This window comes from Lineus longissimus, chromosome 7 (assembly GCF_910592395.1).
Source record: "Lineus longissimus chromosome 7, tnLinLong1.2, whole genome shotgun sequence".
NCBI classification, from domain to species: Eukaryota; Metazoa; Nemertea; class Pilidiophora; order Heteronemertea; family Lineidae; genus Lineus; species Lineus longissimus.
Window position 1 is genome coordinate 17,923,463 of NC_088314.1, and position 24,894 is coordinate 17,948,356.

Consider the following 24,894-nt stretch of genomic DNA (forward strand, 5'->3'; position numbering starts at 1 on the left):
TAACTGATGAAAATATTTTAGTTTGCGAGTTGTCTCGTACAGGTGGCGAGACTAAGCAGGTTTAGCAACTATTTAGGGGGGACTTTATGTAATCAACCATGAATAGAGCAATTCTATTTTGTCCCCGAAATGCTGTCTGGAAGGACATCGGTTTGGATCGGCCCGCGGCCTCTTTCCATTGCTTAGTTTGCGAAGTTTGACACAGCCGTATTTATTAACACTGATCAAATATGTTTGATCATGTCAACATCATTAGCTAAAGTAAACTCGAAATCGTAAATAATTTGGGACATTTTCGGCCAGGACAACAATCTTGTTTGAGTGGTTAGTTTGCCAAGATTTTTCGTCGCTAGGCGTAATGGTAACCATTTACATGACACGGCATGACGCAGATGACATTAATATTGTATTGCCATGTTCCAGCCAAAACGTAGAAGTGTCTTGTCATGCAAGGCTTCTTTTAGATAAATTTGGCCTACTATTGGCGTCCTTTAATAATAAAGCTATTGTAAACTGTTAAAATGTCAATTATGTAAACAAAGTTGATAGGAAACAGCTAGGTAGGCAAACCATTGCAGTCGAATCCACTTCCCCTCGCACACGTTAATACAGAAGCCAGGTCGTTAATGCCGAGTGTTCACCTATTCAGGATGGCTGTGGACAGCATTCAAGCACCATGTCTCTGCCAGATAGCATAACCCAGCTGGTCTCCAGAAGTCCCGAATCAGAAAAGTAGAGAGACCTATTTCCCCTCGAATGTCCGCAAAAGGATAATCATTTTAAGACTTACTGTCTTTATTTTTCAGCTACCAATTGCAAGACAATTAAACTAAGAAGATGAAGGTAGCCCTGGTTCTCATGGGCTGTGTGCTCGTGGCCAATGCTCAGATGCGAGCTACTACGATGAGGCCGGGGTCCGTCACGGGAGGTGCTGGAAATGGTATGACAGGCGGCGCTGGAAATGGTATGACAGGCGGCGCTGGAAATGGTAATGGTGGCTCCGAGCCAGACAAACAGTGGCCTCCAGTATTCTGGAGACCTCCAACTGAATCAAAGGCTTCCTGCGACTCAAAGGACGGTGATGCTGGTGTTGATGCTATCACCAAAATCATTGCTGCTCTGGTCACCTCGCAGATGGGCGGGAACGGCAAAAATGGTGGAGATGGCGGAAACGGTGGAAACGGTGGAAACGGCGGAAACGGCGGAAATAACGGCAACGGCGGTACGGGAGGAAACGGTGGAAACGGCGGAAATGGCGGAAATAACGGCAACGGCGGTATGGGAGGAAACGGTGGAATGGGTGGAAGAAACACAACTATTCTTGATATGCTCAAAAGAAATATTACAAATGAACTAGCTCAATCAAAACAGATGATGGACATGTTCACTTCTGTCATGAAGCAATTGTTCGGTGAGGATATGGTTGATGACAATGAGAAAGCTGATCCCAAAGACTTGATGAAGATGGTGATGCGTGCATTGAGCTTTCAAGACAAATATGAAGAAGCTGTAAAGAACTATATGTTTGTGGTAGAGAAATCTACTATTATGCTCGCAGGTGAAGCGGACAAGACCGCCTATGAGAGATTCTTAGAATTTTCCATTAGGTTAAACAAAGGTAATTTAACTGAGAAGGCACTTACTATGTACAATAATATTTTTTTTGGTTTCTGGCAGAGCACTTTGGGTACTGAAAAAACATTAGATCGCGCAGCTTTGCTCGGTCTTGCTCTTGATCGCATTCTCCTTGCACCTGCAAAGGGCAAAGATGACGATGAGTCCAAACCCGAGCCTGAACCCGACATGGAAAACGCCGAAAAGTTATACGACGCACTGACCGACATGGATTCCGAGGCTGGCAAGAAGTTAAAGGAGGTTATGGAAAAACTCCTTGAAGCATTCGAACTCGAGTCTTTCGATGCTGGGCGACTCCTTCAAGGTTATAAAGAAATGGTTTTCGCTGATGTCAGCAAAGAAGACATGATGAAGTACCTCGGCCGGAAGTTCATGGAATGCGGCGGTACCATGGAATATGGCAAAGCCTACATGATGAAGCTTGCAGAGATGCTGGAAGGAAAGAGAAGGAAGAGGGATGCTAAAGATGAAAAATGTGATATGACCGACGATACCAAGGTGTGGGCTGCAATCATCCCCAGGATGACTGAGGAGGACAAAGGCAAGGTCATAGAGGCTGTCAAGGTCATCTATGATTTCAATGACGGCAAGGTTGATGCCGAATACATGGAGTTAGCTGTGGCGATGGGAGAATTCTTCAATGGTTTTGACGACTCTAAACCTGAACCAGAAGGAAGTGGCAAGCCTGAACCAGAGGGAAGTGGTTCATCTGGTAAAGAAGGAAGTGGTGAGCCAGAACCAGAGGGAAGTGGTTCATCTGAAGAAAAACCTGAAATGACCATGCGAGAGGTTGCTGAGAAATTAATTGAATCAATTACGGACAAGGACTCTCCTCTCCGAAAGATGACGGTCGACGCAATTGAAGAGGTACTGAGGGTGTTCAACTTCACTGGTTTTGACGCTGATCAACTTGTCACAGGGTACGCCGCCCTGAGCATGGGCGACGGCAGCAAGGATGACATGATTGCATACACCGAGAACATGATGAGGGTTTGTGGTGGCTATGACGGTATGAATGAAGCTTACTTCAAAGCGATACTTGGGGTGTTTGACGGTGATAGAATGAGTTCAAATGCATCTGTTTCATCACCGATGGCTATGAAGGATGACAGCTGTGATGTGTCTGCGGTGGTAGACATATGGAAGGGAATCATGGACGGTATGCCTGACGCAATGCAGGAGAAGGTGGCAATGGTCTTCAGGACTCTCAGTGGCTTCATGGATGGAAAAATTGAGGACAAATACATGAATCTCGCTATGCGCTTAAATGAGATGAATACAGCTATCAAAGGTGGGGATGATGATGATGATGATGATGATGATGATGATGATGAAGATGGTGACTATGAGAAAGCAGACTTCAAGACCATGGCTCAGAGAATCTTCAACGCCATCGCCTTTGACGACTCCGAGGAACGAAAAGTATTAGCCGGCATCGCAAAAGAATTCATGGGCGCTTTCGATCTCGACAGTACCGTAGATGTCTCAAGTGCCATTAACACGTTCAGGGACACATGGCAAGGTATGGACGAAGATTTCATTGTAAGTTATATTGATGGTCTCCTGAACAACTGCGAAGGAGTGGAAGGTGCATTTGGCGCAATCATGTCCCAGGTTAAAGATGCCCTCAATCCAGTCACATCACTCCCCGGCACCCGTGCTCCATCTTCATGCGACGTCTCCCTCTTCGTAGCCAAAGCTGCACAAGCCGTTGGCAACAACATGGATATGGTGACCAGAGTCAAGGCTTTGGGGGCGCTCATGAACATCACGAATATGCTGGAGGGTAAGGACAGTGGAGACAGCAAGCTCGCTGAGAACTTCAAAGAATTCTTGAAAGCGCTGATGGAGAAAGAAGGGGAAGACAATGGTGGTCAGGGTGGCTATACCACTGAGCAACAGTTGAGATATGTCGTCAGCAGAGTCGTCATGGCTGTCAAGGATGAAAAGTCTATTCATCGCGATTTCTGGTCGAGGATAGTCTACGGAACCTTGTGGGACTTCGGTGTCTACTTAGAATCGCTAGAAACGGTCCACGAGATGATGAATGCAGTCCGCGATGCTTTTGATGACACAGATGCTATGGACCTGGAAGAGTATGCCATGGGATTGCTTAATGACTGCGATGGCTTCGTCGGCATGTTCAGTGAAACCAAACAAAAGGTTAAAGAACTTCTTACATCGAGAAAGAAGAGAGATGCAAAATGCGACGTCTCTATCCTTGCTGCTAAGATCAAAGGCTTAGTTGACGAACTTGACGTCCAGACCCAAATGACGACTTACAATATTCTAGGTAATCTAACCAAGATGCTTGTGGGTGAAGATAGAAACGCTAGCAATGGTATGGCTAGATCTGTAGCGACCTGGCTTCAGATTTTCACTGAGAATGACTATGGGGTGTCCCTCCTCGCTGGCATTACCCGAGTCCTAGACGAAGCCCCAATTCCAATTGTTGCCGAAGCAATGAGTGACCTCATGGGAGTATTTTCGATTCCTGAATGGTACGACCAAAGATTTATGGCCATGTACCACACCATCACAACAATGACTCTAGCTAATGTGTCGAACCCTGACCAGGAGATGCATAACCTCCTCCACATGATGATGAATGAGAAAGACGTTGAGATTTTTATGAATATCTTGGGTGTCGTAAACAACACAATGGACCCACGTTACAATGGCCTCCTTCGCTTGCTTAAAACCCTTGACGAGAATGACGGCGACATGTTGAGACATGTTATGAAGTTCGGCAAGAAGTACCCTGAAGCTGGTGTCATGTTCGCAAAGGTTGTAGAACTAGCCGACGGCGATTCTATGCCTGGTATGTTGTTGCATCAACTCCTAATGATGTTGAACCGTCTCCCAGGTGACAACAGCGAGACTGTCCGAGAGGTGATATACCTCGTTCTATCCTGGAACGAAACGATGAGTATGGGTGGCGATGAGGGCGGAAACATGGGCGGAAGCACGGGCGGCAACATGGGTTGCAACATGGGTGGAAACATGGGCGGAAACACGGGCGGCAACATGGGTTGCAACATGGGTGGAAACATGGGGTGCAACATGGGGTGCAACATGGGTGGTAACAATGGTGGAAACATGGGCGGCAACACAGGTGGAAACATGGGAAACAACATGGAAGGGCAAACTAATATGCTGACGAAATTGATCAAAACTTTGGTAGGCAGCAACGAAAATATCCTGAAAAAGGTCGTAGGTGAGATTATGGGTGGTATGGGTGGTGAAGAGGCCGATTACGATTCAATGGCAGAAAGGATCAAGGACATGATGTAAGAGAAAAACAAACAACTGCCAGGGGTATTCCTTATGGTACATTGGTCAGTTTGGCGATTTTACTAAAATTATAAATGGGCATAGTTTTTTTTCTGCAACCCTGAGAAAATCTGGCAGAAATCTATTTTTGTAGCCACGGCACACGATCAAATTATTGTTCATCAAATTTCTGATGTCAACTCAGGTCTTAAATGTGGTCTCTATTTTCAAGCCATGGCCTCTAAATCCAGGTGGACAGAAAATTCGATCGTGTGCAGTGGGAAAGTGACGTATGTATAAAGTGACGTTTCCAATTATTTTTGGGACACGAACATTTTACTGGAAGTACATGTAGAATCAATTCTGAGCAGTTGGATTATAATCACGCCGAGTAATGAAAAAGTGTACAAATGTTTTAACATTCAAATGTCTCCCGAAATCGTGATGTGTAGCATAGAGAAGTCTTTACTGTGTTCTTCGTGGTGACATGCTCTGTATAAATTACGAGATTCAATCACTTTATGGGTGTGTTGTCAGGTCACTGCGGTGGGCCTTTGCCGAGATATTAAAGAATGGGTCACAATATCTTGTTTTAAAATGGAAATGAATGTTGATCAAATTGATCACACTCACATTATACAATGTGTTATTCTAACTCCAAATATTGCAATCATTTGTTCGAGTATGTACTTCCTGTAATAAATTTTATTTCCACATATATTTTTCTGTTTTATCTCTTGCAAATACAGTATAGAGGGTGCGGCTTTTGGATGCAACCGAAAATGTACACAAACAATCAACGAACTGTTTGTGTACACTTTTGGATGAGGATCTGTAGAAGACACGTGAAAGTAGGGGGGCGCACTGAAAAAACTTTACTCTCCGCAAAATAACTGAAGCATCTTGAGTTTCAGCTATTTTCACCCCTAAACAAACAACATGCTACAAAAAATATCGAGAGCGTAGCATCAAACCACTGCATGGAACATGCGAGGATGACGAAAACGGGGGAAGTCGCATAATGCGCCACCCCCTAAATCGGCCACTTGGTATAAGGAATGGGTTAAAACCTGCTCTTTTTCTGAAAGTTCCACTCGTGCTAGAATGTTGCAAGATTTTATATATCATTGACCTGTCTACAAAAACAATCCACCCAAAACTATTAATATAGAAAGGGTCGTCCCCAAAAACCCTCAAAAACCCTGCCCTGTACTGTTGACACTGAACAGGCACTAGGCACTACCTGGCCCTTACAGTAAAACGCCCCACCGACCCATGTTTTGACCTTCAAACACAGTATGCATCCCACCATAATTTTCAAGTCCCTTTTGAAAACCAATCGTCCACAACAGAGCTAATTCGCTAATTCGCGATTATAGAACTGGACAAGAAGTGGGAAAACCGACACGTCTTGGCACAGAAGGAAGACGGCCGCTCCACTGAGAGGACCTTGGGAGGATTTTGTTTCGATTCACCTTTCCTCTGCCCATCTTAGAGGAAAAACAAGGACCTAACCTGGACATAAAACACGGTAGGTTTATACACGACCAATATTGGCCGGAGTTGTCATAAGTCGTGATTCACTTGTCACAAGTTGACTGATTTAGGCTTGAAAACACGACGTGAGGGTAAAAATAGACTCTTTCACCAGTCTCCTCCATTCAGTCACGGACTAGGCCTTTTGGGTGAAAAGTGACATCGTGAATCGTATGTCAACCGCTCTTCGGAAATGACTTTTTCGTTATTCATGTCACGCATGATGTGAACAGACACGTAACATGTGAAAACGTGAACTGGATCATCGCAGCTTTGCTTGGGAATTTTGCTCGATTGGAATACTTTTGGGCACGTCGATATGCCCGGCAAAATCGTGAATCAAATAAATACAAGTGATAGGTGCGCGTATAATGGTAAGGAACTTTATTAGAACTCCCGTGATAAGCAAATTTTATACCAATGCCTCTACAAACCAATTCCTCTACAAACGCCCCTTGTCTCTGTTTGAAACATACGGCACCCCGTTCTCTTGACTGTTGTATAGTACCCCTAGGTATATGGCACGGCTTGAACCGCCGGCCATGAGGGAATTCCTTTATGGCCCAGTGGTTGGCGCGTTGGCCCCAGAGTTGAAGTTAAGCAACGTTGAGTGCGGTCAACCTTTGGATCGGTGACAGGCGCGTACAATACAACTCTGACCTCCTTGTCCTTCCATGTCCTCTTCTTCTTGCTCTGTTTACGAACACGGCCATCGCAAATTGGACTCCCGGGGCAGTCCATTGGGTCATACTAAACTCGAAATCGTAAATAATTTGGGACATTTTCGGCCAACAATCTTTTTGAGCAGTTTATAGTTTGCCAACAGTTTTCGTCGCTATATAGGCATCACATGTCCGACATGCCTCATATAACATTAATATCTTATTGCCATGTTCAGGCCAACTTTTAACGTAAAGGTGTGTTATAAAGGCCTACTCCTGGTGTCCTTAATTAATAGGGCTTTTGTAATATGTTACGTCAATCATGTAAACAAAGTTAGAGCTGAACTGCCTGAGCGATAATCCGCCGGCAAGTTCGAGAGGAAGAACTCCGGACCCGTGACTTCATCATAAACATCAAAATCAGCACTTTGTCCCTCGATCGTTCCTCAGCAATGACACTGAGTTGCAGTCGGAAATGTCCCCCGAAGGCAATGTTTTTCCGGCCCAATTTGTACACATGTACTAACAAATTATGCTAAATGTACAAAATGCTTATATGGTTCTTTAGAAACCATGACCATCGATACGAGATTAAACGCTCATAATAGAATATTTGTTCCCCGGACATTTTATCCTAGGATTTTTCAAATACCAGAGTCAGTCGTATGCTCCTCCCCTCGCACCCAGTGCCGAGTGTTGCACTGAAGTTCAGGATAAGAAATAGCACAGGGCCTGCTTGAGTGTGGACAGCATTCAAGCACCATATAGCTCTGCTAAGATAGCATAACTCCAGAATCAGAAAAGTAGAGATATACCTATTTCCCCTCGAATGTCCGCAAAAGGATAATCATTTTAAGACTTACTGTCTTTATTTTTCAGCTACCAATTGCAAGACAATTAAACTAAGAAGATGAAGGTAGCCCTAGTTCTCACGGGCTGTGTGCTCGTGGCCAATGCTCAGATGCGAGCTACTACGATGAGGCCGGGGTCCGTCACGGGAGGTGCTGGAAATGGTATGACAGGCGGCGCTGGAAATGGTAAGACAGGCGGCGCTGGTAACGGTATGACAGGCGGCGCTGGAAATGGTATGGGAGGTGGCGCTGGAAATGGTATGGGAGGCGGCGCTGGAAATGGTATGGGAGGCGGCGCTGGAAATGGTATGGGAGGTGGCTCCGAGCCAGATTCACGCTGGCCTCCAGTATTCTGGAGACCTCCAACTGAACCAAAGGCTTCCTGCGGCTCAAAGGACGGTGATGCTGGTGTTGATGCTATCACCAAAATCATTGCTGCTCTGGTCACCTCGCAGATGGGCGGGAACGGCGGAAATGACGGAAATGGCGGAAACGGCGGAAATAACGGCAACGGCGGTACGGGAGGAAACGGTGGAATGGGTGGAGGAAACACAACTATTCTTGATATGCTCAAAAACAATATTACAAAAGAACTAGCTCAATCAAAACAGATGATGGACATGTTCACTTCTGTCATGAAGCAATTGTTCGGTGAGGATATGGTTGATGACAATGAGAAAGCTGATCCCAAAGACTTGATGAAGATGGTGATGCGTGCATTGAGCTTTCAAGACAAATATGATGAAGCTATAAAGAACTATATGTTTATGGTAGAGAAATCTACTATGATGCTCGCAGGTGAAGCGGACAAGACCGCTCATGAGAGATTCTTAGAATTTTCCATCAGGTTAAACAAAGGTAATTTAACTGAGAAGGCACTTACTATGTACAATAATATTTTTTTTGATTTCTGGCAGAGCACTTTGGGTACTGAAAAAACATTAGATCGCGCAGCTTTGCTCGGTCTTGCTCTTGATCGCATTCTCCTTGCACCTGCAAAGGGCAAAGATGACGATGAGTCCAAACCCGAGCCTGAACCCGAAATGGAAAACGCCGAAAAGTTATACGACGCACTGACCGACATGGATTCCGAGGCTGGCAAGAAGTTAAAGGAGGTTATGGAAAAACTCCTTGAAGCATTCGACCTCGAGTCTTTCGATGCTGGGCGACTCCTTCAAGGTTATAAAGAAATAGTTTTCAGTGATGTCAGCAAAGAAGCCATGATGAAGTACTACGGCAGGAAGTTGATGGAATGCGGCGGTACCATGGAATATGGCAAAGCCTACATGATGAAGCTTGCAGAGATGCTGGAAGGAAAGAGAAGGAAGAGGGATGCTAAAGATGAAAAATGTGATATGACCGACGATACCAAGGTGTGGGCTGCAATCATCCCCAGGATGACTGAGGAGGACAAAGGCAAGGTCATAGAGGCTGTCAAGGTCATCTATGATTTCAATGACGGCAAGGTTGATGCCGAATACATGGAGTTAGCTGTGGCGATGGGAGAATTCTTCAATGGTTTTGACGACTCTAAACCTGAACCAGAAGGAAGTGGCAAGCCTGAACCAGAGGGAAGTGGTTCATCTGGTAAAGAAGGAAGTGGTGAGCCAGAACCAGAGGGAAGTGGTTCATCTGGTAAAGAAGGAAGTGGCAAGCCTGAACCAGAGGGAAGTGGTTCATCTGAAGAAAAACCTGAAATAACCTTGCGAGAGGTTGCTGAGAAAAGAATTGAATCAATTACAGACAAGGACTCTCCTCTCCGAAAGATGACGGTCGTTGCAATGGAAGAGGTACTGAGGGTGTTCAACTTCACTGGCTTTGACGCTGATCAGCTTGTCACAGAGTATGGCGCTCTGAGCCTGGGTGGCGGCAGCAAGGATGACTTGATTGCAATAAGCGAGTACCTGATGAGGGTTTGTGGTGGCTATGACGGTTTGAATGCAGCTTACTTCAAAGCGGTACTTCGGGTGTTTCGCGGTGATAAAACGGAGATGGGTTCAAATGGATCTGTTTCATCACCGATGGCTATGAAGGATGACAGCTGTGATGTGTCTGTGGTGGCAGACATGTGGAAGGTAATCATTGCCGGTATGTCTGACACATTGCAGGAGAAGGTGGCATTGGTCATCAGGACTCTCAGTGGCTTCATGGATGGAAAAATTGAGGACAAATACATGACTCTCGCTATGCGCTTTAATGAGATGAATATGGCTATCAAAGGTGGGGATGATCACGATGATGATGAAGATGAGAAAGATGAGAAAGCAGACTACAGGACCATGGCTCAGAGAATCTTTAACGCCATCGCCTCTGACGACTCCGAGGAACGAAAAATATTAGCCGGCATCGCAAAAGAATTCACGGGCGCTTTCGATCTCGACAATACCGTAGATGTCTCAAGTGCCATTAACACGTTCAGGGACACATGGCAAGGTATGGACGAAGATGTCATTGTAAGTTATATTGATGGTCTCCTGAACAACTGCGAAGGAGTGGAAGGTGCATTTGGCGCGATCATGTCCCAGGTTAAAGATGCCCTCAATCCAGTCACATCACTCCCCGGCACCCGTGCTCCATCTTCATGCGACGTCTCCCTCTTCGTTGCCAAAGCTGCACAAGCCATTGGCAACAACATGGATATGGTGACCAGAGTCAAGGCTTTGGGGGCGCTCATGAACATCACGAATATGCTGGAGGGTAAGGACAGTGGAGACAGCAAGCTCGCTGAGAACTTCAAAGAATTCTTGAAATCGCTGATGGAGAAAGAAGGGAAAGACAATGGTGGTCAGGGTGGCTATACCATTGAGCAACAGTTGAGATATGTCGTCAGCAGAGTCGTCATGGCTGTCAAGGATGAAAAGTCTATTCATCGCAATTTCTGGTCGAGGATAGTCTACGGAACCTTGTGGGACTTCGGTGTCTACTTAGAATCGCTAGAAAAGGTCCACGAGATGATGAATGCAGTCCGCGATGCTTTTGATGACACAGATGCTATGGACCTGGAAGAGTATGCCATGGGATTGCTTAATGACTGCGATGGCTTCGTTGGCATGTTCAGTGAAACCCAACAAAAGATTAAAGAACTTCTTAAATCGAGAAAGAAGAGAGATGCAAAATGCGACGTCTCTATCCTTGCTGCTAAGATCAAAGGCTTAGTTGACGATCTTGACGTCAAGACCCAAATAACGACTTACAATATTCTAGGTAACCTAACCAAGAAGCTTGAGGTTGAAGATAGAAACGCTCCCAAGAGTAGGCCTAGATCTGTAGCAACTTGGCTTCAGATTTTCACTGAGAATGACTATGGGGTGTCCCTCCTCGCTGGCATTACCCGAGTCCTAGACGAAGCCCCAATTCCAATTGTTGCCGAAGCAATGAGTGACCTCATGGGAGTATTTTCGATTCCTGAATGGTACGACCAAAGATTTATGGCCATGTACCACACCATCACAACAATGACTCTAGCTAATGTGTCGAACCCTGACCAGGAGATGCATAACCTCCTCCACATAATGATGAATGAGAAAGACGCTGAGGTTTTTATGTATATCTTGGGGGTCGTAAACAACACAATGGACCCACGTTACAATGGCCTCCTTAGCTTGCTTAAAACCCTTGACGAGAATGATGGCGACATGTTGAGACATGTTTTTGAGTTCGAAAAGAAGTACCCTGGAGCTGGTGTCATGTTCGCAAAGGTTGTAGAACTAGCCGAAGGCGATTCTATGCGTGGTATGTTTTTGCATCAACTCCTAATGATGTTGAACCGTCTCCCAGGTGACAACAGCGAGACTGTCCGAGAGGTGATATACCTCGTTCTATCCTGGAACGAAACGATGAGTATGGGTGGCGATGAGGGCGGAAACATGGGCGGAAACACGGGCGGCAACATGGGTTGCAACATGGGTGGAAACATGGGGTGCAACATGGGGTGCAACATGGGGTGCAACATGGGTGGTAACAATGGTGGAAACATGGGCGGCAACACAGGCGGAAACATGGGAAACAACATGGGTGGGCAAACTGATATGCTAACGAAATTGATCAAAACTTTGGTAGGCAGCAACGAAAATGTCCTCAAAAAGGTCGTAGGTGAGATTATGGGTGGTATGGGCGGTAAAGAGGCCGATTACGATTCCATGGCAGAAAGGATCAAGGACATGATGTAAGAGCAAAACAAGCCACTTCCACGGGAATTCTTATACATGTATGGTACATGGTCAGTTTAGCAATTCTACTAAAGTAATAAATTTGCATTTTTTTCTGCAAGCCTGAGAAAATCTAGCCAGAATCCTATTTTTGTAGTAACTGTTTCTTCAAGCCTCACGCACACGATCAATAAGACTATTGTGGGCTTTATTTTCAAGCCAGAGGCCCTGAACCATTTTTTTTAAAATCTGGAGTATTGAAAGTCGGAATACTAATGTATTAAGTAACTTTTTCAATTATTTTTCGGACATGGATATTTTACTGGAATCGATTCTGAGCTGTTCATTTACAATTACGCGTAGTAATGAAAAAGCGTTCAAAAATGTGCCGGTGTGCTTTATAGTGTTCTTCGTGGTGACATGCTCTGTATAAATGTCTAGGTTCACTCACTATATGGGGTGTGCGGTGGCCCATAGAGGACATGCGTTTATTTTCAATATAATAGAAAATGTTTCTTTTTACAATGCGTTTTTTTTCTCTCGAATTACAACCGCCGTCGGATTTATTTCTCACCGCCGAAAAAATAATTTCCACCGCCGGGTAAAAAATAATAATTCCCACCACCGTCAAAGAAAATAATATCCACCGCGGGAGCTAATTCGTTATTGACACCGCGGTGGATATTAATTTCCACCGCGGTGGATATTATTTTCTTTGGCGGTGGTGGGAATTATTATTTTTTACCCGGCGGTGGAAATTATTTTTTCGGCGGTGAGAAATAAATCCGACGGCGGTTGTAATTCGAGAGAAAAAAAACGCATTGTAAAAAGAAAAATTTTCTATTATATTGAAAATAAACGCATGTCCTCTATGGGCCACCGTAGGGGTGTGTTGTAGGGTCACTGCGGTGGCCCTTTGCCGAGATATTAAAGAATGGATCACAATATTTTGTTTTAAATTGGAAATTAATGTTTTAAAAACTGATCACACGCGCATTATATAATACAATGTGTAATATTCTTTCATTTGTGATCATCGTGTGTATTATTATTGATGTTGGGCACATCCCATTGTCACACGTTCGAGTAGTGACTGTAATAAACTATTTCCACGTACGTCTGTCTGTTTTATCTCTGGCAAATACAGTATAGAGGGCGCGGTTTTGGATGCATTCGAACATGTACACAAACATTCAACAAACTGTTTATGTACACTTTTGGATGAGGATCTGTATAGAAGATGGGTGAAAGTAGGCCTTAGGACAATTTACCCCGTTCAGGACGTACCCATGAGTCTAATTTTCTAGATCCCCGTCCCCTCAACAGATAAATATACAGCAATGCCCATATTTTATCCTCCCCCCCCCCCCCCACACACACACTCCAATTCACAAAATTAAAGACTCTGCATGCCCTGGTGCTGTTTCTTGGGACTTGTTATGTTCCCCTTTCACAGACATGAGAGAGAATGGAAGAGCTTTTTCTCTCTTGGTCTATCGATTTTGGAACTTCCTGTGACCTGGCTGGCAATTTTACTGGGAAAGGCATGCCCACATTATGTCCAGGACAAGAGTTTTCTAGTCTTACCAACAATGACCATGTGTATTATACGCGCCAATCACCGATCCAAAGGTTGACCGCACTCAACGTTGCTAAACTTCCACTCTGGGGCCAACGCGCCAACCACTGGGCCATAAAGGAATTCCCTCATGGCCGGCGGGTTAAGCCGTGCCATATACCTGGGGGTACTATACATCATTCCCCCCTTCGGACAGAGATCCTACTTAGCGCTTCATGCGTCTCAGTACCGAAATACAAATCCAGAGCTCGCATCGCGTGGGAAGGTCTGCCAGATGTCTTATACGCGCCGGTCACCGATCCAAAGGTTGACTGCGCTCAACGTTGCTTAACTTCCACTCTGGGGCCAACGCGCCAACCACTGGATCATAAAGGAATTCCCTCATAGCCGGCGGGTTAAGCCGTGCCATATACCTGGGGGGACTGTACAACTAGCTTCTCTGTAGCAGGTTTGACAGTCAACTCACTATCATGGTGTGGTAGGAAAATGTGTCCTGGGTCGAGTGTCCCATTAAGGGTTTTATGTTGCCTTTCACTGGATGTCTTGGCCTTGCAAGATGCTTAGACCAAAGACCAAAGATTTTAATCTCTGGGGTATTGAAGGTATTTATTGAAGGTCTTTGGCTTCGTTGCAGCCATTCCTCAATCCGTCACCAAACGATACGGAAGGACACTTTTTCCATGGGCACATTTAAACTGCTACACAGGCCTTTTCAATCAATATGTCTTGGATACAAAATGAGCATGAAGCATGGGAGCAATTGTAAAGCTGTGTTGGTTGTGACATTGTTCCCTCTATCCATATACTGGATGAGATACATTCAGCAGGGAGGCTTTGGTAAAGCTGTGCTGGTTGTGACATTGTCCCTCTATCCATATACTGGATGAGATACATTCAGCAGGGAGGCTTTGGTAAAGCTATGTTGGTTGTGACATTGTCCCTCTATCCATATACTGGTTGAGATACATTCAGCAGGGAGGCTTTGGTAAAGCTGTGTTGGTTGTGACATTGTCCCCTCTATCCATATACTGGTTGAGATACATTCAGCAGGGAGGCTTTGGTAAAGCTGTGTTGGTTGTGACATTGTCCTTCTATCCATATACTGGTTGAGATACATTCAGCAGGGAGGCTTTGGTAAAGCTATGTTGGTTGTGACATTGTCCCTCTATCCATATACTGGTTAAGATACATTCAGCAGGGAGGCTTTGGTAAAGCTGTGTTGGTTGTGACATTGTCCTTCTATCCATATACTGGATGAGATACATTCAGCAGGGAGGCTTCGGTAAAGCTGTGTTGGTTGTGACATTGTCCTTCTATCCATATACTGGTTAAGATACATTCAGCAGGGAGACTTTGGTAAAGCTATGTTGGTTGTGACATTGTCCCTCTATCCATATACTGGTTAAGATACATTCAGCAGGGAGGCTTTGGTAAAGCTGTGTTGGTTGTGACATTGTCCCTCTATCCATATACTGGATGAGATACATTCAGCAGGGAGGCTTTGGTAAAGCTGTGTTGGTTGTGACATTGTCCCTCTATCCATATACTGGATGAGATACATTCAGCAGGGAGGCTTTGGTAAAGCTATGTTGGTTATGACATTGTCTCCTCTATCCATATACTGGTTGAGATACATTCAGCAGGGAGGCTTTGGTAAAGCTGTGTTGGTTGTGACATTGTCACCTCCATCCGCATACTGAATGAGATACATTCAGCAGAGAGGCTTTGGTAAAGCTCCCCTGGTTGTGACATTGTCCTCTCTCCATATACTTGATGAGATAAAGCTGCATTGTGACATGTCCTCTATACAGGATGAGACACATTTAGAGTAGAGATTTCTATAAAGCTGGGCTGGTTGTGATATTGTCCCCACAAAATTTTGAAAGAGGTTTTAGCTTGGAGGTTCTGATAAAACTAGTTTTGGTATAGTCCCCTCCACAAGGTATATTCAACAGGGATAAAGGTTTAGCTCCAATGCCTGGTACCCTGCTCAGGAGAGTCGAACAGTTCAGGTAGACAAACAAAGCCATTAATAAACAGAATAGCCTCAGCCGGGCATGAGAAGTTTTGTGCATAAACTTTTCTGCTCTGTGCCAACTTACTGTAGGCCTATTGGTCGTTACATGCTTTACATGAGAACTTCAAAGAATGTTCTTATGGAAAAGGGCTTACACATTCACACAGTAAGGCCCTTTCAATGACGACAATGACAACCAAGTTTTAGCATGAGTAAACGCAAATACACTCGCCCAGAATACGTAATCAAAATATAAATTTTAGCAAAGGCTTCCACAATTCAAACAGCAACTCCTTTTGAGCACAAAGCTGTTCAAAATGGATATGTGTGTGTGAGAGAGAGGGGGGGGGGTGTTTCGGGGATTTTAGACCAGGTTTTAAAAGCTCAGCATAATCTTTCTTCCCCGGAATTGGAGTGAGCATGTGGCCTCCTTAGGTATCTGACTGGGACAGGTTGGGCTGTGGTTCCCCTAGATCCCGAGATCTGAATGCACACCTTAAATTAGAACTTTATTGCGTCTTTGAAGCATGGGAGCATCGTTTACCTAGACGTCCAATCCAAGGACTGTAAATTCAGGAATATGTGACTCGCTCTACCAAAACTAGGCGCTTGTCGCATCTGAACTCGACAGGTTGATACGGACTTGTTGTTCATTTCCCTATTGTAGACCTTTTGTGAAATCTATTACAAACTGATTCGGTCACATTTCACAAAAGGTCTACAATAGGGAAATGAACAACAAGTCCGTATCAACCTGTCAAGTTCAGATGCGACAAGCGCCTAGTTTTGGTAGAGCGGGTCACATATGAGATGACTCGGAACCTCGATTTGGCACGTAATGCATGGAGTTCAGGATTGAACCAGGGTGGCTTTTCCACATGAGAGAGCCTTTATCATATCAAATGAAAACATTAGAAAAGCACATGTAACAAACAAATAATACAAATTGATAATAAACAAAATATTGGAAATATTCATTTATTATTTTAAATGTATAATATGTGACTCGCTCTACCAAAACTAGGCGCTTGTCGCATCTGAACTGATTTGGTCACATTTCACAAAAGGTCTACAATAGGGAAATGAACAACAAGTCCGTATCAACCTGTCAAGTTCAGATGCGACAAGCGCCTAGTTTTGGTAGAGCGGGTCACATATATCACCATAATCATTCTCAACACAAACTGTTGTAACAAATATAAACAAACAAGCATATTATGCTATTGGAACCAACTTCTAGCACTTTTCAGGGGAGCAACATTTTTATTCATTGTGCATTTTGCCCCGAGGTGGAGTCGTGATGTAATTCTTTTATTAGAAATATGTGACCCACCACGACAAAATGAGTCGCATGTCGGGCAGAAGATGAGCCTAAAATGACACCAGGACATAATAGAAGAAATTGATGTACTCAGATGTCACAAAAGGCAGACAACAGTGAAATGAACAACCAGTCCGTCTCAACCTGTCAAGCTCGGAGCGACATGCGACTTGTTTCGTCATGGCGGGTCACATATGAAAGAAATACCAAATCCACAGACATTTAAAGCATTTTCAGAAAAGCATTTTCAGAAATTTTCAGAACTCGCAAAAATAAACAGTTGCAAAAAGTTTGTGGTTTGCAGTCCCCTTCAGCAACTGAAGGTACAAGTTGTCCATGGTGGTTTGGAATAGAACAACTAACGTTGAACGACCGTGTAGTAAGTTGAAAACAATTCCTCTCCTTCCTCGATGTCCCGCAATGACACCAATAACACAGTTCTCGTTGTCCTGAAGGGAAGAGAAGGTTTTGTTAGAACACTGGATCATGGAGGGTATCCTCAATTGCCGACAGTCCAAATCACAACTGACATCCTTTCAGCTTCGCGTCAGGTACGCAAAAAGCTGTGGCGTGCCAGTGATGCACTTATCACTCCATGTTAGTGAAGGTTATACATGTTTGTGCTGCATGCTGGGTAGCGCGCGATTTAAAGAATTGTAGTTGTTTGACTATGTAGGCACTGATTGGTCCACTGAGATAAGCCAAGTGGGGTTAAACAGAATCTCGGCACAGGTAGACAGCGATGCTCGAGGCAGATCTGCAGGTATAGGGAGATGCATGATGCCTTTAAAAAACTGTTGATAAAAGACATTCAACTACCTGTGAGGTTTGTCTGGAGTGGACGGATTGTAGTAAATATTGGGGATGTACTTTCTCAAACCAAACGGGAAATCGTGGGGGACATCAAACTCTTGGTAGGCTACATTTGCGGGGCGCCCTGTAAAATAGACAAAATGTCAGAAGTTAGTCAAGATGTGGTTGATAGTACCAGTATTCATCCTGATACTTATTTTTGTAATCCCCAAAACCAATTCATCAGGCAATTCTATTTCATTTGGAAATTGGTCAGAGAGACTCATAATCAGGAAGTTGTTGGTTGCTGGTGAATTAAAATAATAGCGGTGTAGTCACGGACATGGGTTAAAACACAAACACAGCCCTTTTGCCCACAAATGTGCCACACCATCAAGCTTGCCAGGTGGGTTAAACATTGAGGGAGGTGGGGAGAGGCACCCAAGATATCAATTATGGTTTCACCTCGTGGACTTAGCCAAATCTGGTCATCGACGTCACCAGTATAAAATTGTTGAGGCCTACTTTAATTTTTTGACTCACTATCCATAAGGTTTTTTATGTGTTCTAGATGAATGACAAAATAGGCGTCAAAGAAATTCTTTAGGAGTTCAAATTGGTCAGCGTAATAGAATAATGAATCAGTAAAAACGTGGGCCCCTTCAGACATATGGGGCCAAATTCATAAAGGGCGTTTAGCTTAAAACAGCGTTTAACTACTGAATAGACAGATTCAGGTCCTTCATGTGAACCTTCACAGAATATGAATAGGCCCTGAAACTGATTAGAGAGAAGTTGTACACGTCTAACCCTCAAACGCCCTTTATGAATTTGGCCCATGTTGTTCAATAAAAGGGTAATTAATAGAGTGGCACTGGTAAACACATCTTTTTTAAGATCTAGGCCTTTGTAATATAACAAAGCTTAATAGGCCTATGTGACAATGAATAGGTCTCACCTGATGTTTGGTTGTTGACATATTGACCGACGGCCATTGGATTAATCGTATTTTCGGTCAGCCAGGTGTGGTCGCACAACATGTACGGGCCAATTCTGTCACGGTTAGAACAAGACCTGTAAAAGTGTTTAAAGACAACATTTTCATCATGGCGGACGTTTTGTCTTGTAATTATCTCCATGAATCTAAATACCTCAACATGCCACACCTCAATGGCTTTCAAAATTGTTTACATTGGTGGTTGTTTCAATGAAAATGACACACGCCACTGCCCTGCCGGTGTAGAAGTTTAAAATGTCCTAGGATAGAATGCCCGGGAAACTAAGAATTCTATTATGCGCTTCAATCTCTGAGCTATTGACGGTCAGGGTCTCTACAGAACATATTGCAGAATACAATAAGGGCTGGACACTTTTCCAGGGGGGCATTTGTTACTGTTACACCGGCACCAGGAAAAACATGCCACTTTTGGCAGATTTGCGATGATTGAAACAATACACTGTTGTTTTCTCATGACAAACCCACTGGACACATAGCCCAATAACACATCCTGAGGAAATCAGGGGTTAATTTTGGCTTTTCCTCGTGCCAGGCCGGAGAAGCGGACATTAACCCCTGATTTCCTCAAAATGAAATAAAATGCAGTGGTCGGAAAACCCGCACCAATGCAGCTATGGTAAACAGATGACGCACACGTGCATTAGGACAGACTATTGGTGTCACCTGGTGTTAGAAGTAGGAACTACATAAAGTTGGACTAACAGCTATATGTGAACGAACAGCGTCAAGAGGAAATAACGTTATTTCGTCTTGATGGCGTACCCCTTTAAGGCCTGCACTATTCGTGTACATAGTTTTTGTCTGTGACACAAATAAGAAAAAAAAGGCATTACCACTACCAGTTTATTTATGATGGGATATTAAGCTTAAGCCGGATAAGCTGTTCTTGGCTTGGGCAAGAGCCCAGCCGACTTTAACTATAACTTTAACTCTAAAGCCCGCAGTACACTAGCCGCCAACTTCGGCGTTCACTGGCATTTTTTGCCGCAAGAGTCCTGAACGCCTGAAAAATCCCTAGTCTGCTACGAACGGCGTCGGCGAACGCGACTTGACGCCACTTGCCAAAACTAAATGCCAAATATCTAACATGTTTGATTTTTGACGCGTGTCGCCGCGTTTGAACGCAAGAAGAAGCCAGGTGTGCTACGGATGGCCGCCTGAATTGGCGTCGGCGGCGAGGCTATGGCCAATCAGCTTGCGTCTTGATGTCACATGATTTCAAAATGGCAGCCTACAGTGGCGGAAAAGACGCTACTGGACGCCGATTCTGGGCAGGTGTGCTCTCACCGAGATCCACTGGCCGCCAACTTTGGCGTCGAGAGGCGTCAGCTGAACGCTTCTTGTCGCCAAAGTTGGCGGCTTGTGTGCTGCGGGCTTAAGTGATGGAAATTAGATTTCAGGTGCATTTTTTCAAATAATAGTACGAAGAAAGTATGTTACAAGCCAATAGTGTATTAGAGGTGATACTAATACAAGCTCACATCAATTTTCCAGTGGACACCAAAAGGATTGACCATAGGTACTGCCATTCTGGCTAGACCTCAAAATCCTAAAGCAATTAAAACTCTTTCCGAATGAATTGAATGCTCATTTAAAAACCCGGGTGGCTGTTCTCTAGAACACAAAGAACAGACTTCCGCCCTTTAAATGATCATTCACTACGTTTTGAACAAGTTCTAATTGCTTTAGGATTTCAAGTGCCAGCCAAATTGGTGGTACATATGGTCAACCCTTAACACACCAACAGCAAAATGAAGATTACATTTAGAACGAATTGCTCATGTATTAGTCTGCTCCAATCATCTGATTTCGGTTTCAACTTTTCACATAACCACAAAACTACTGAATGCCCAACAAATATTTCCATTCAATCAACTCCTTTCTTTTTTTAAACGGCTCTGTTTACAAGCTTCACAAGTTTGCATGTTGTTAGATACTCAATGACTCAATGGGAGTAATTTACCAAACATAAATGTTATGTTAGCCTTTATGGCCTCAGAAGGTATTAAACATGTTTAAAGGCATACGTTGTTCACCGAAAATTTGAAATTTGTAATTTAGTTTGAAAATTATGATAGCCTTTATGGCCTCAGAAGGTAGTTTAAAGGCATACGTTGTTCATCGAAAATTTGGAATTTGTAATTTAGTTTGAAAATTTCCAATTGCGTGAATACGTAAGTTAATGATACAAATTTCAGCATTGCAGTTGTGTGAGTCAGTGGATTGTATCTAGAATCTTTCAAGACACAGTTTACCTGCAAGACACCTTGTCAAACCAAATTTCATTGCTCTTAAAGGTCCTGATTGGAATCAAATTAAAGGAAAAACTTGGGTATGGGATTCAGATGGCCAGGGGGATAATTACCATGCTGGCCACCATGTGCCACCACAGGTAGCGTCTTTCAGGTTTCAGGTTTGCCTACGGTTACGTTCTACATATGTGGTGAAGTGTCTGATTGTAGTTTAATGATTTTTCAATGAGATCCTCTAAGCGGGCCATCAAAACTCATTTATTTTCCAAATATTTTTTAAATGGGTAAAGTCTTAGTTTTTATATTTCTCTTCATTACCATTGTTTTAAATTTCTTATGTTTTACACCAATGTTTTACTCATGTAAAGTGCTCTAATTTTTTTTATATTTTCCTTTATTACCATTGTTTTAAATTTCTTATGTTTTACACCAGTGTTTTACCAAAGTAAAGTGCCTTAGAGCTCGTTTTACCTGTATAGGGCACTATAAAATATGGTAATTTTATTTTATTTAATTTAATTTAATCCTGTTTGGAGAAGTTGCGGTCATGCTGGAAGCTTTTTTCCCAGGTAAAACCAACATATCTCATGCTCAAGTTGTCCCTTTAAAAAAAACTTATGGAGCCTCATGGTAAAGTGAAAACATAATCCGCAATCCACGCGAGTGGTGCCACCTGATAACTAACTCAATAACTATCCAGAGGACATTGTGATTTTAAAAAGATTCATGAACTTTATTCTATACAATGGAACCGTCCTTAGTGGACACCTCTGTTAGCAGGACACCCTCTCTATTAAGAACACAGCGTTTGGTCGTTAATTGGGCATTTACATTTATTTTCACCTCAGTAATCAGGACACTTCTGTGTTGAAGGCCAACTTCATTTAGTTAAAAAATTTGAAAATTGAACTAGAATTTGAAAGGACGGTATTTGTTCACCCCCAGGGTGTCCTTAGTAGAGAGGTTCTAGTGTATTATATTAATGAATCCTATACTAGACCTCATCTTTTTGGACCTATTGGGAAAGTTTTATGTTTTTACCTGTAGATAACTTTGGAGACACCCTGATCATTTCCGTCGATCAAGATTTGGTCGATGCAGCGAAAAATGAATGGATTCCCAAGAGATTGGAAGAAAATCGGCTCGGATGGATAATACAGAGTCCCTGAAAAAAGAACAAGATCTTCATTTTGTTTGATTCCATGACCAGGGATCTACATGCATAGCAAAGTATTAATTTCTATTCTAAAAGAGTTTAATGAAATGGCCAGGGCCATTGTGCTCACCTCATGTGGAGGAAAGATGGATAAAGAGCATGGTATTGTGTCATGTAGTGTTAGGTTTGATGTAGGTCCAAGCAATTACAATTTCCCCAAAATGGCCAATTTACAGTACATTCGACCTCTGTGACCTTGAAAAGTAGGTCAAATCAAAGAAGACCCGGGTGACACATTGAATGGTTGTTAGAATTAGATGTACCTATGATATAAAATTGGTGCCAATCGGGCAAGTCATTACTAGGAATAATGGCATTTTGAAGAATTTAGGATTTGGCCCCCTCCCTGGAGGCCAAACGGCAAATCAGATCGCACCAAACTTCGGTACCTGAGATCACCTGACCAAGGGGTACATGTGTACTTAATTTGTGATCAATAGTCATTGCAGTTAAGAAACGTGCCATAGTTACGGCCTGACAGCGAATTTACGCCATTTGACCTCTGTGACCTTGACAAGAAGGTCAAATTAAAAACCTGTGTGACATATACTGTATGGTGGTTAGATGTACCCATGATATCAAATTGGTGGCAATCGGGCAAGAAGTTAAGGAATAATCACATTTTTAAGGTTTTTGGATTTTGCCCCCTGGTGGTCAAGTGGCGAATCATATTGGACCAAACTTCGGTCCCTGAGATCACCTGACTAAGGGGTAAATGTGTACCAAATTTGGTATCAATAGTCATTGCAGTTTAGAAACGTGCCATCGTTACATCCTAACGGCCAATTTACACCATTTGACCTCTGTGACCTTGAAAAGGAGGTCAAATCAAAAACCCGGAGGATATATGATGCACCTTTGCTAGAAGTACCTACCATATTTTTTTCAAAATTTCCCGACTACTATTAAGGGAGATATTGCATATTTTCACTTTTAACGTTTGGCCCCCTGGTGGCCAAACCATGAAACGAATCGGACCGAAACTTGGTCTCCAAGGTGTCATTACATAAGGGTACATGTCTACCAAGTTTCAACTCAATAGCTCTAACAGTTACGAAACGTGCCCTGCTAACGGACGACGGACGACAACGACGACGACGACGACGGACGACGGACGCCACGGTATGGGATAAGCTCACCTCTGCTAAGAGGTGAGCTAAAAAGTAAGCATTTCCTATCGAATAAAAATCCAACATTTCTTGGATGCAACACAAAGGACCAACGTCTCTATTACAGTGTATTAGGGACAATGTCTCTATTACAGTGTAATAGGGACATTAATTCTGGTCCCAAATTGGTCAATTCCATACTATGTGACCTCTGTAATCTGGACATCTCTTTAATAAGGACGACACGTGTCAATCACAAGGGTGTCCTTAAAAGAGAGGTTCTATGTAAAATGAAAAGAACAAAGCACCTCACAAACAACTCGCATAATCACAGCTACTTGGGGTTAATCCCTGCTACATATATGAGTGAGAGAAGGGTCTCCAGTTTGTGGGTAACGATTGGTTCACAACAGACAAGTGATGATTATCACATGCGATTTTGCAGCGACTTAAATTGCTCATTTACTTGGTGCTTTAGGAAGAACGTACCAGGGTACAGAGCAATAATCCGATGTTTTGGCACCGGTCCACGTGTGACCTTCACACCACATCCTCCACCTACGATGTCACTCTTCCTCTTTTCAATCACAAATCCTAATTCATCGTACATAATATCAAGATTCCTCCTCGCAACAACAGCATGATCCATACTCAAGTTTTTTCTATGCATTTCCTCAGCATTTTCCCATCGAACGTCAAGTGATTTTGAGAACGAATTTGATTGAGTTATGGTCGAGTATCTAAGAGCACCTACTGAATCATCTGTATCATTTTCCTGCTCCTTTTTCCCAGTATATTGCTTATCTATAGCACCACATTTTGAGCAGGGGTTGAGTCCAGGGTTGAACTTATCATCAATAGCTGGACTCGGAGTCCGAGATTCATCGCTTTCTAGAGCGTCCAAGAAGTGTAGAAGTTGTGCAGTTGCTTCGTCATCACTGATCACCTGATCCGAATCTGATTTTTGCACAGATCGAACTTTTCTGAAATCAAGGGGAAAACTTAACAACAATAAGTTGTTTAACCAGCATTTGTTTGACTATCACATTGTAGGCCGCAATGACATGTTTTCCCAATTCCTTTCTTTCACGGTCATGATGGTTGAAGAGAGGGGGCGACTGCCTTCTTCAAGCCTTCTATTCTACTTTGCACAATCCAAGCAGCGCATATCAGCCATCATGACATTGGGTCTTCAGATCTTTCACTCTGCCGGCCCAGTAGAGTCAGGAAAGAGAGAACAGATGAAAGGCTCGACACCATTCATGGCCATTCATTTGTACCTGTTCTTCAGATTGAGGGCAATCCACGGAACAAATCGATATCGGTATTGTTTCCACCGATCAACAGCTCTTCGAAGCATTCTCAATTACTTTCTAGGAAAAATTAAAAGAATCAACTTTTTAGTTTTCATGTTCGCTGCCATCTTGATCCTTGAAAATTTTCATAACGTACCTACACTATCCCACTTTTCGAGAAATATAATTT

At 43.4% G+C, this 24,894-nt stretch overlaps 1 protein-coding gene across 1 annotated transcript; it reads right to left on the reverse strand.

Moving 5' to 3' along the window:
• Nucleotides 1-16,788: 16,788 nt before the first annotated feature.
• On the reverse strand, nucleotides 16,789-24,827 carry LOC135491127 (SET domain-containing protein 9-like). The gene is made up of 6 exons (XM_064776795.1): nucleotides 24,690-24,827; nucleotides 23,899-24,392; nucleotides 22,126-22,249; nucleotides 18,773-18,888; nucleotides 17,842-17,959; nucleotides 16,789-17,471 (listed from the first exon to the last, which is right to left on the reverse strand). Exons 1-6 carry the CDS (start codon nucleotides 24,767-24,769, stop codon nucleotides 17,381-17,383), a joined length of 1,023 nt encoding a protein of 340 aa, XP_064632865.1. The 5' UTR covers nucleotides 24,770-24,827; the 3' UTR covers nucleotides 16,789-17,380.
• Between the last annotated feature and the right edge of the window lie 67 nt (nucleotides 24,828-24,894).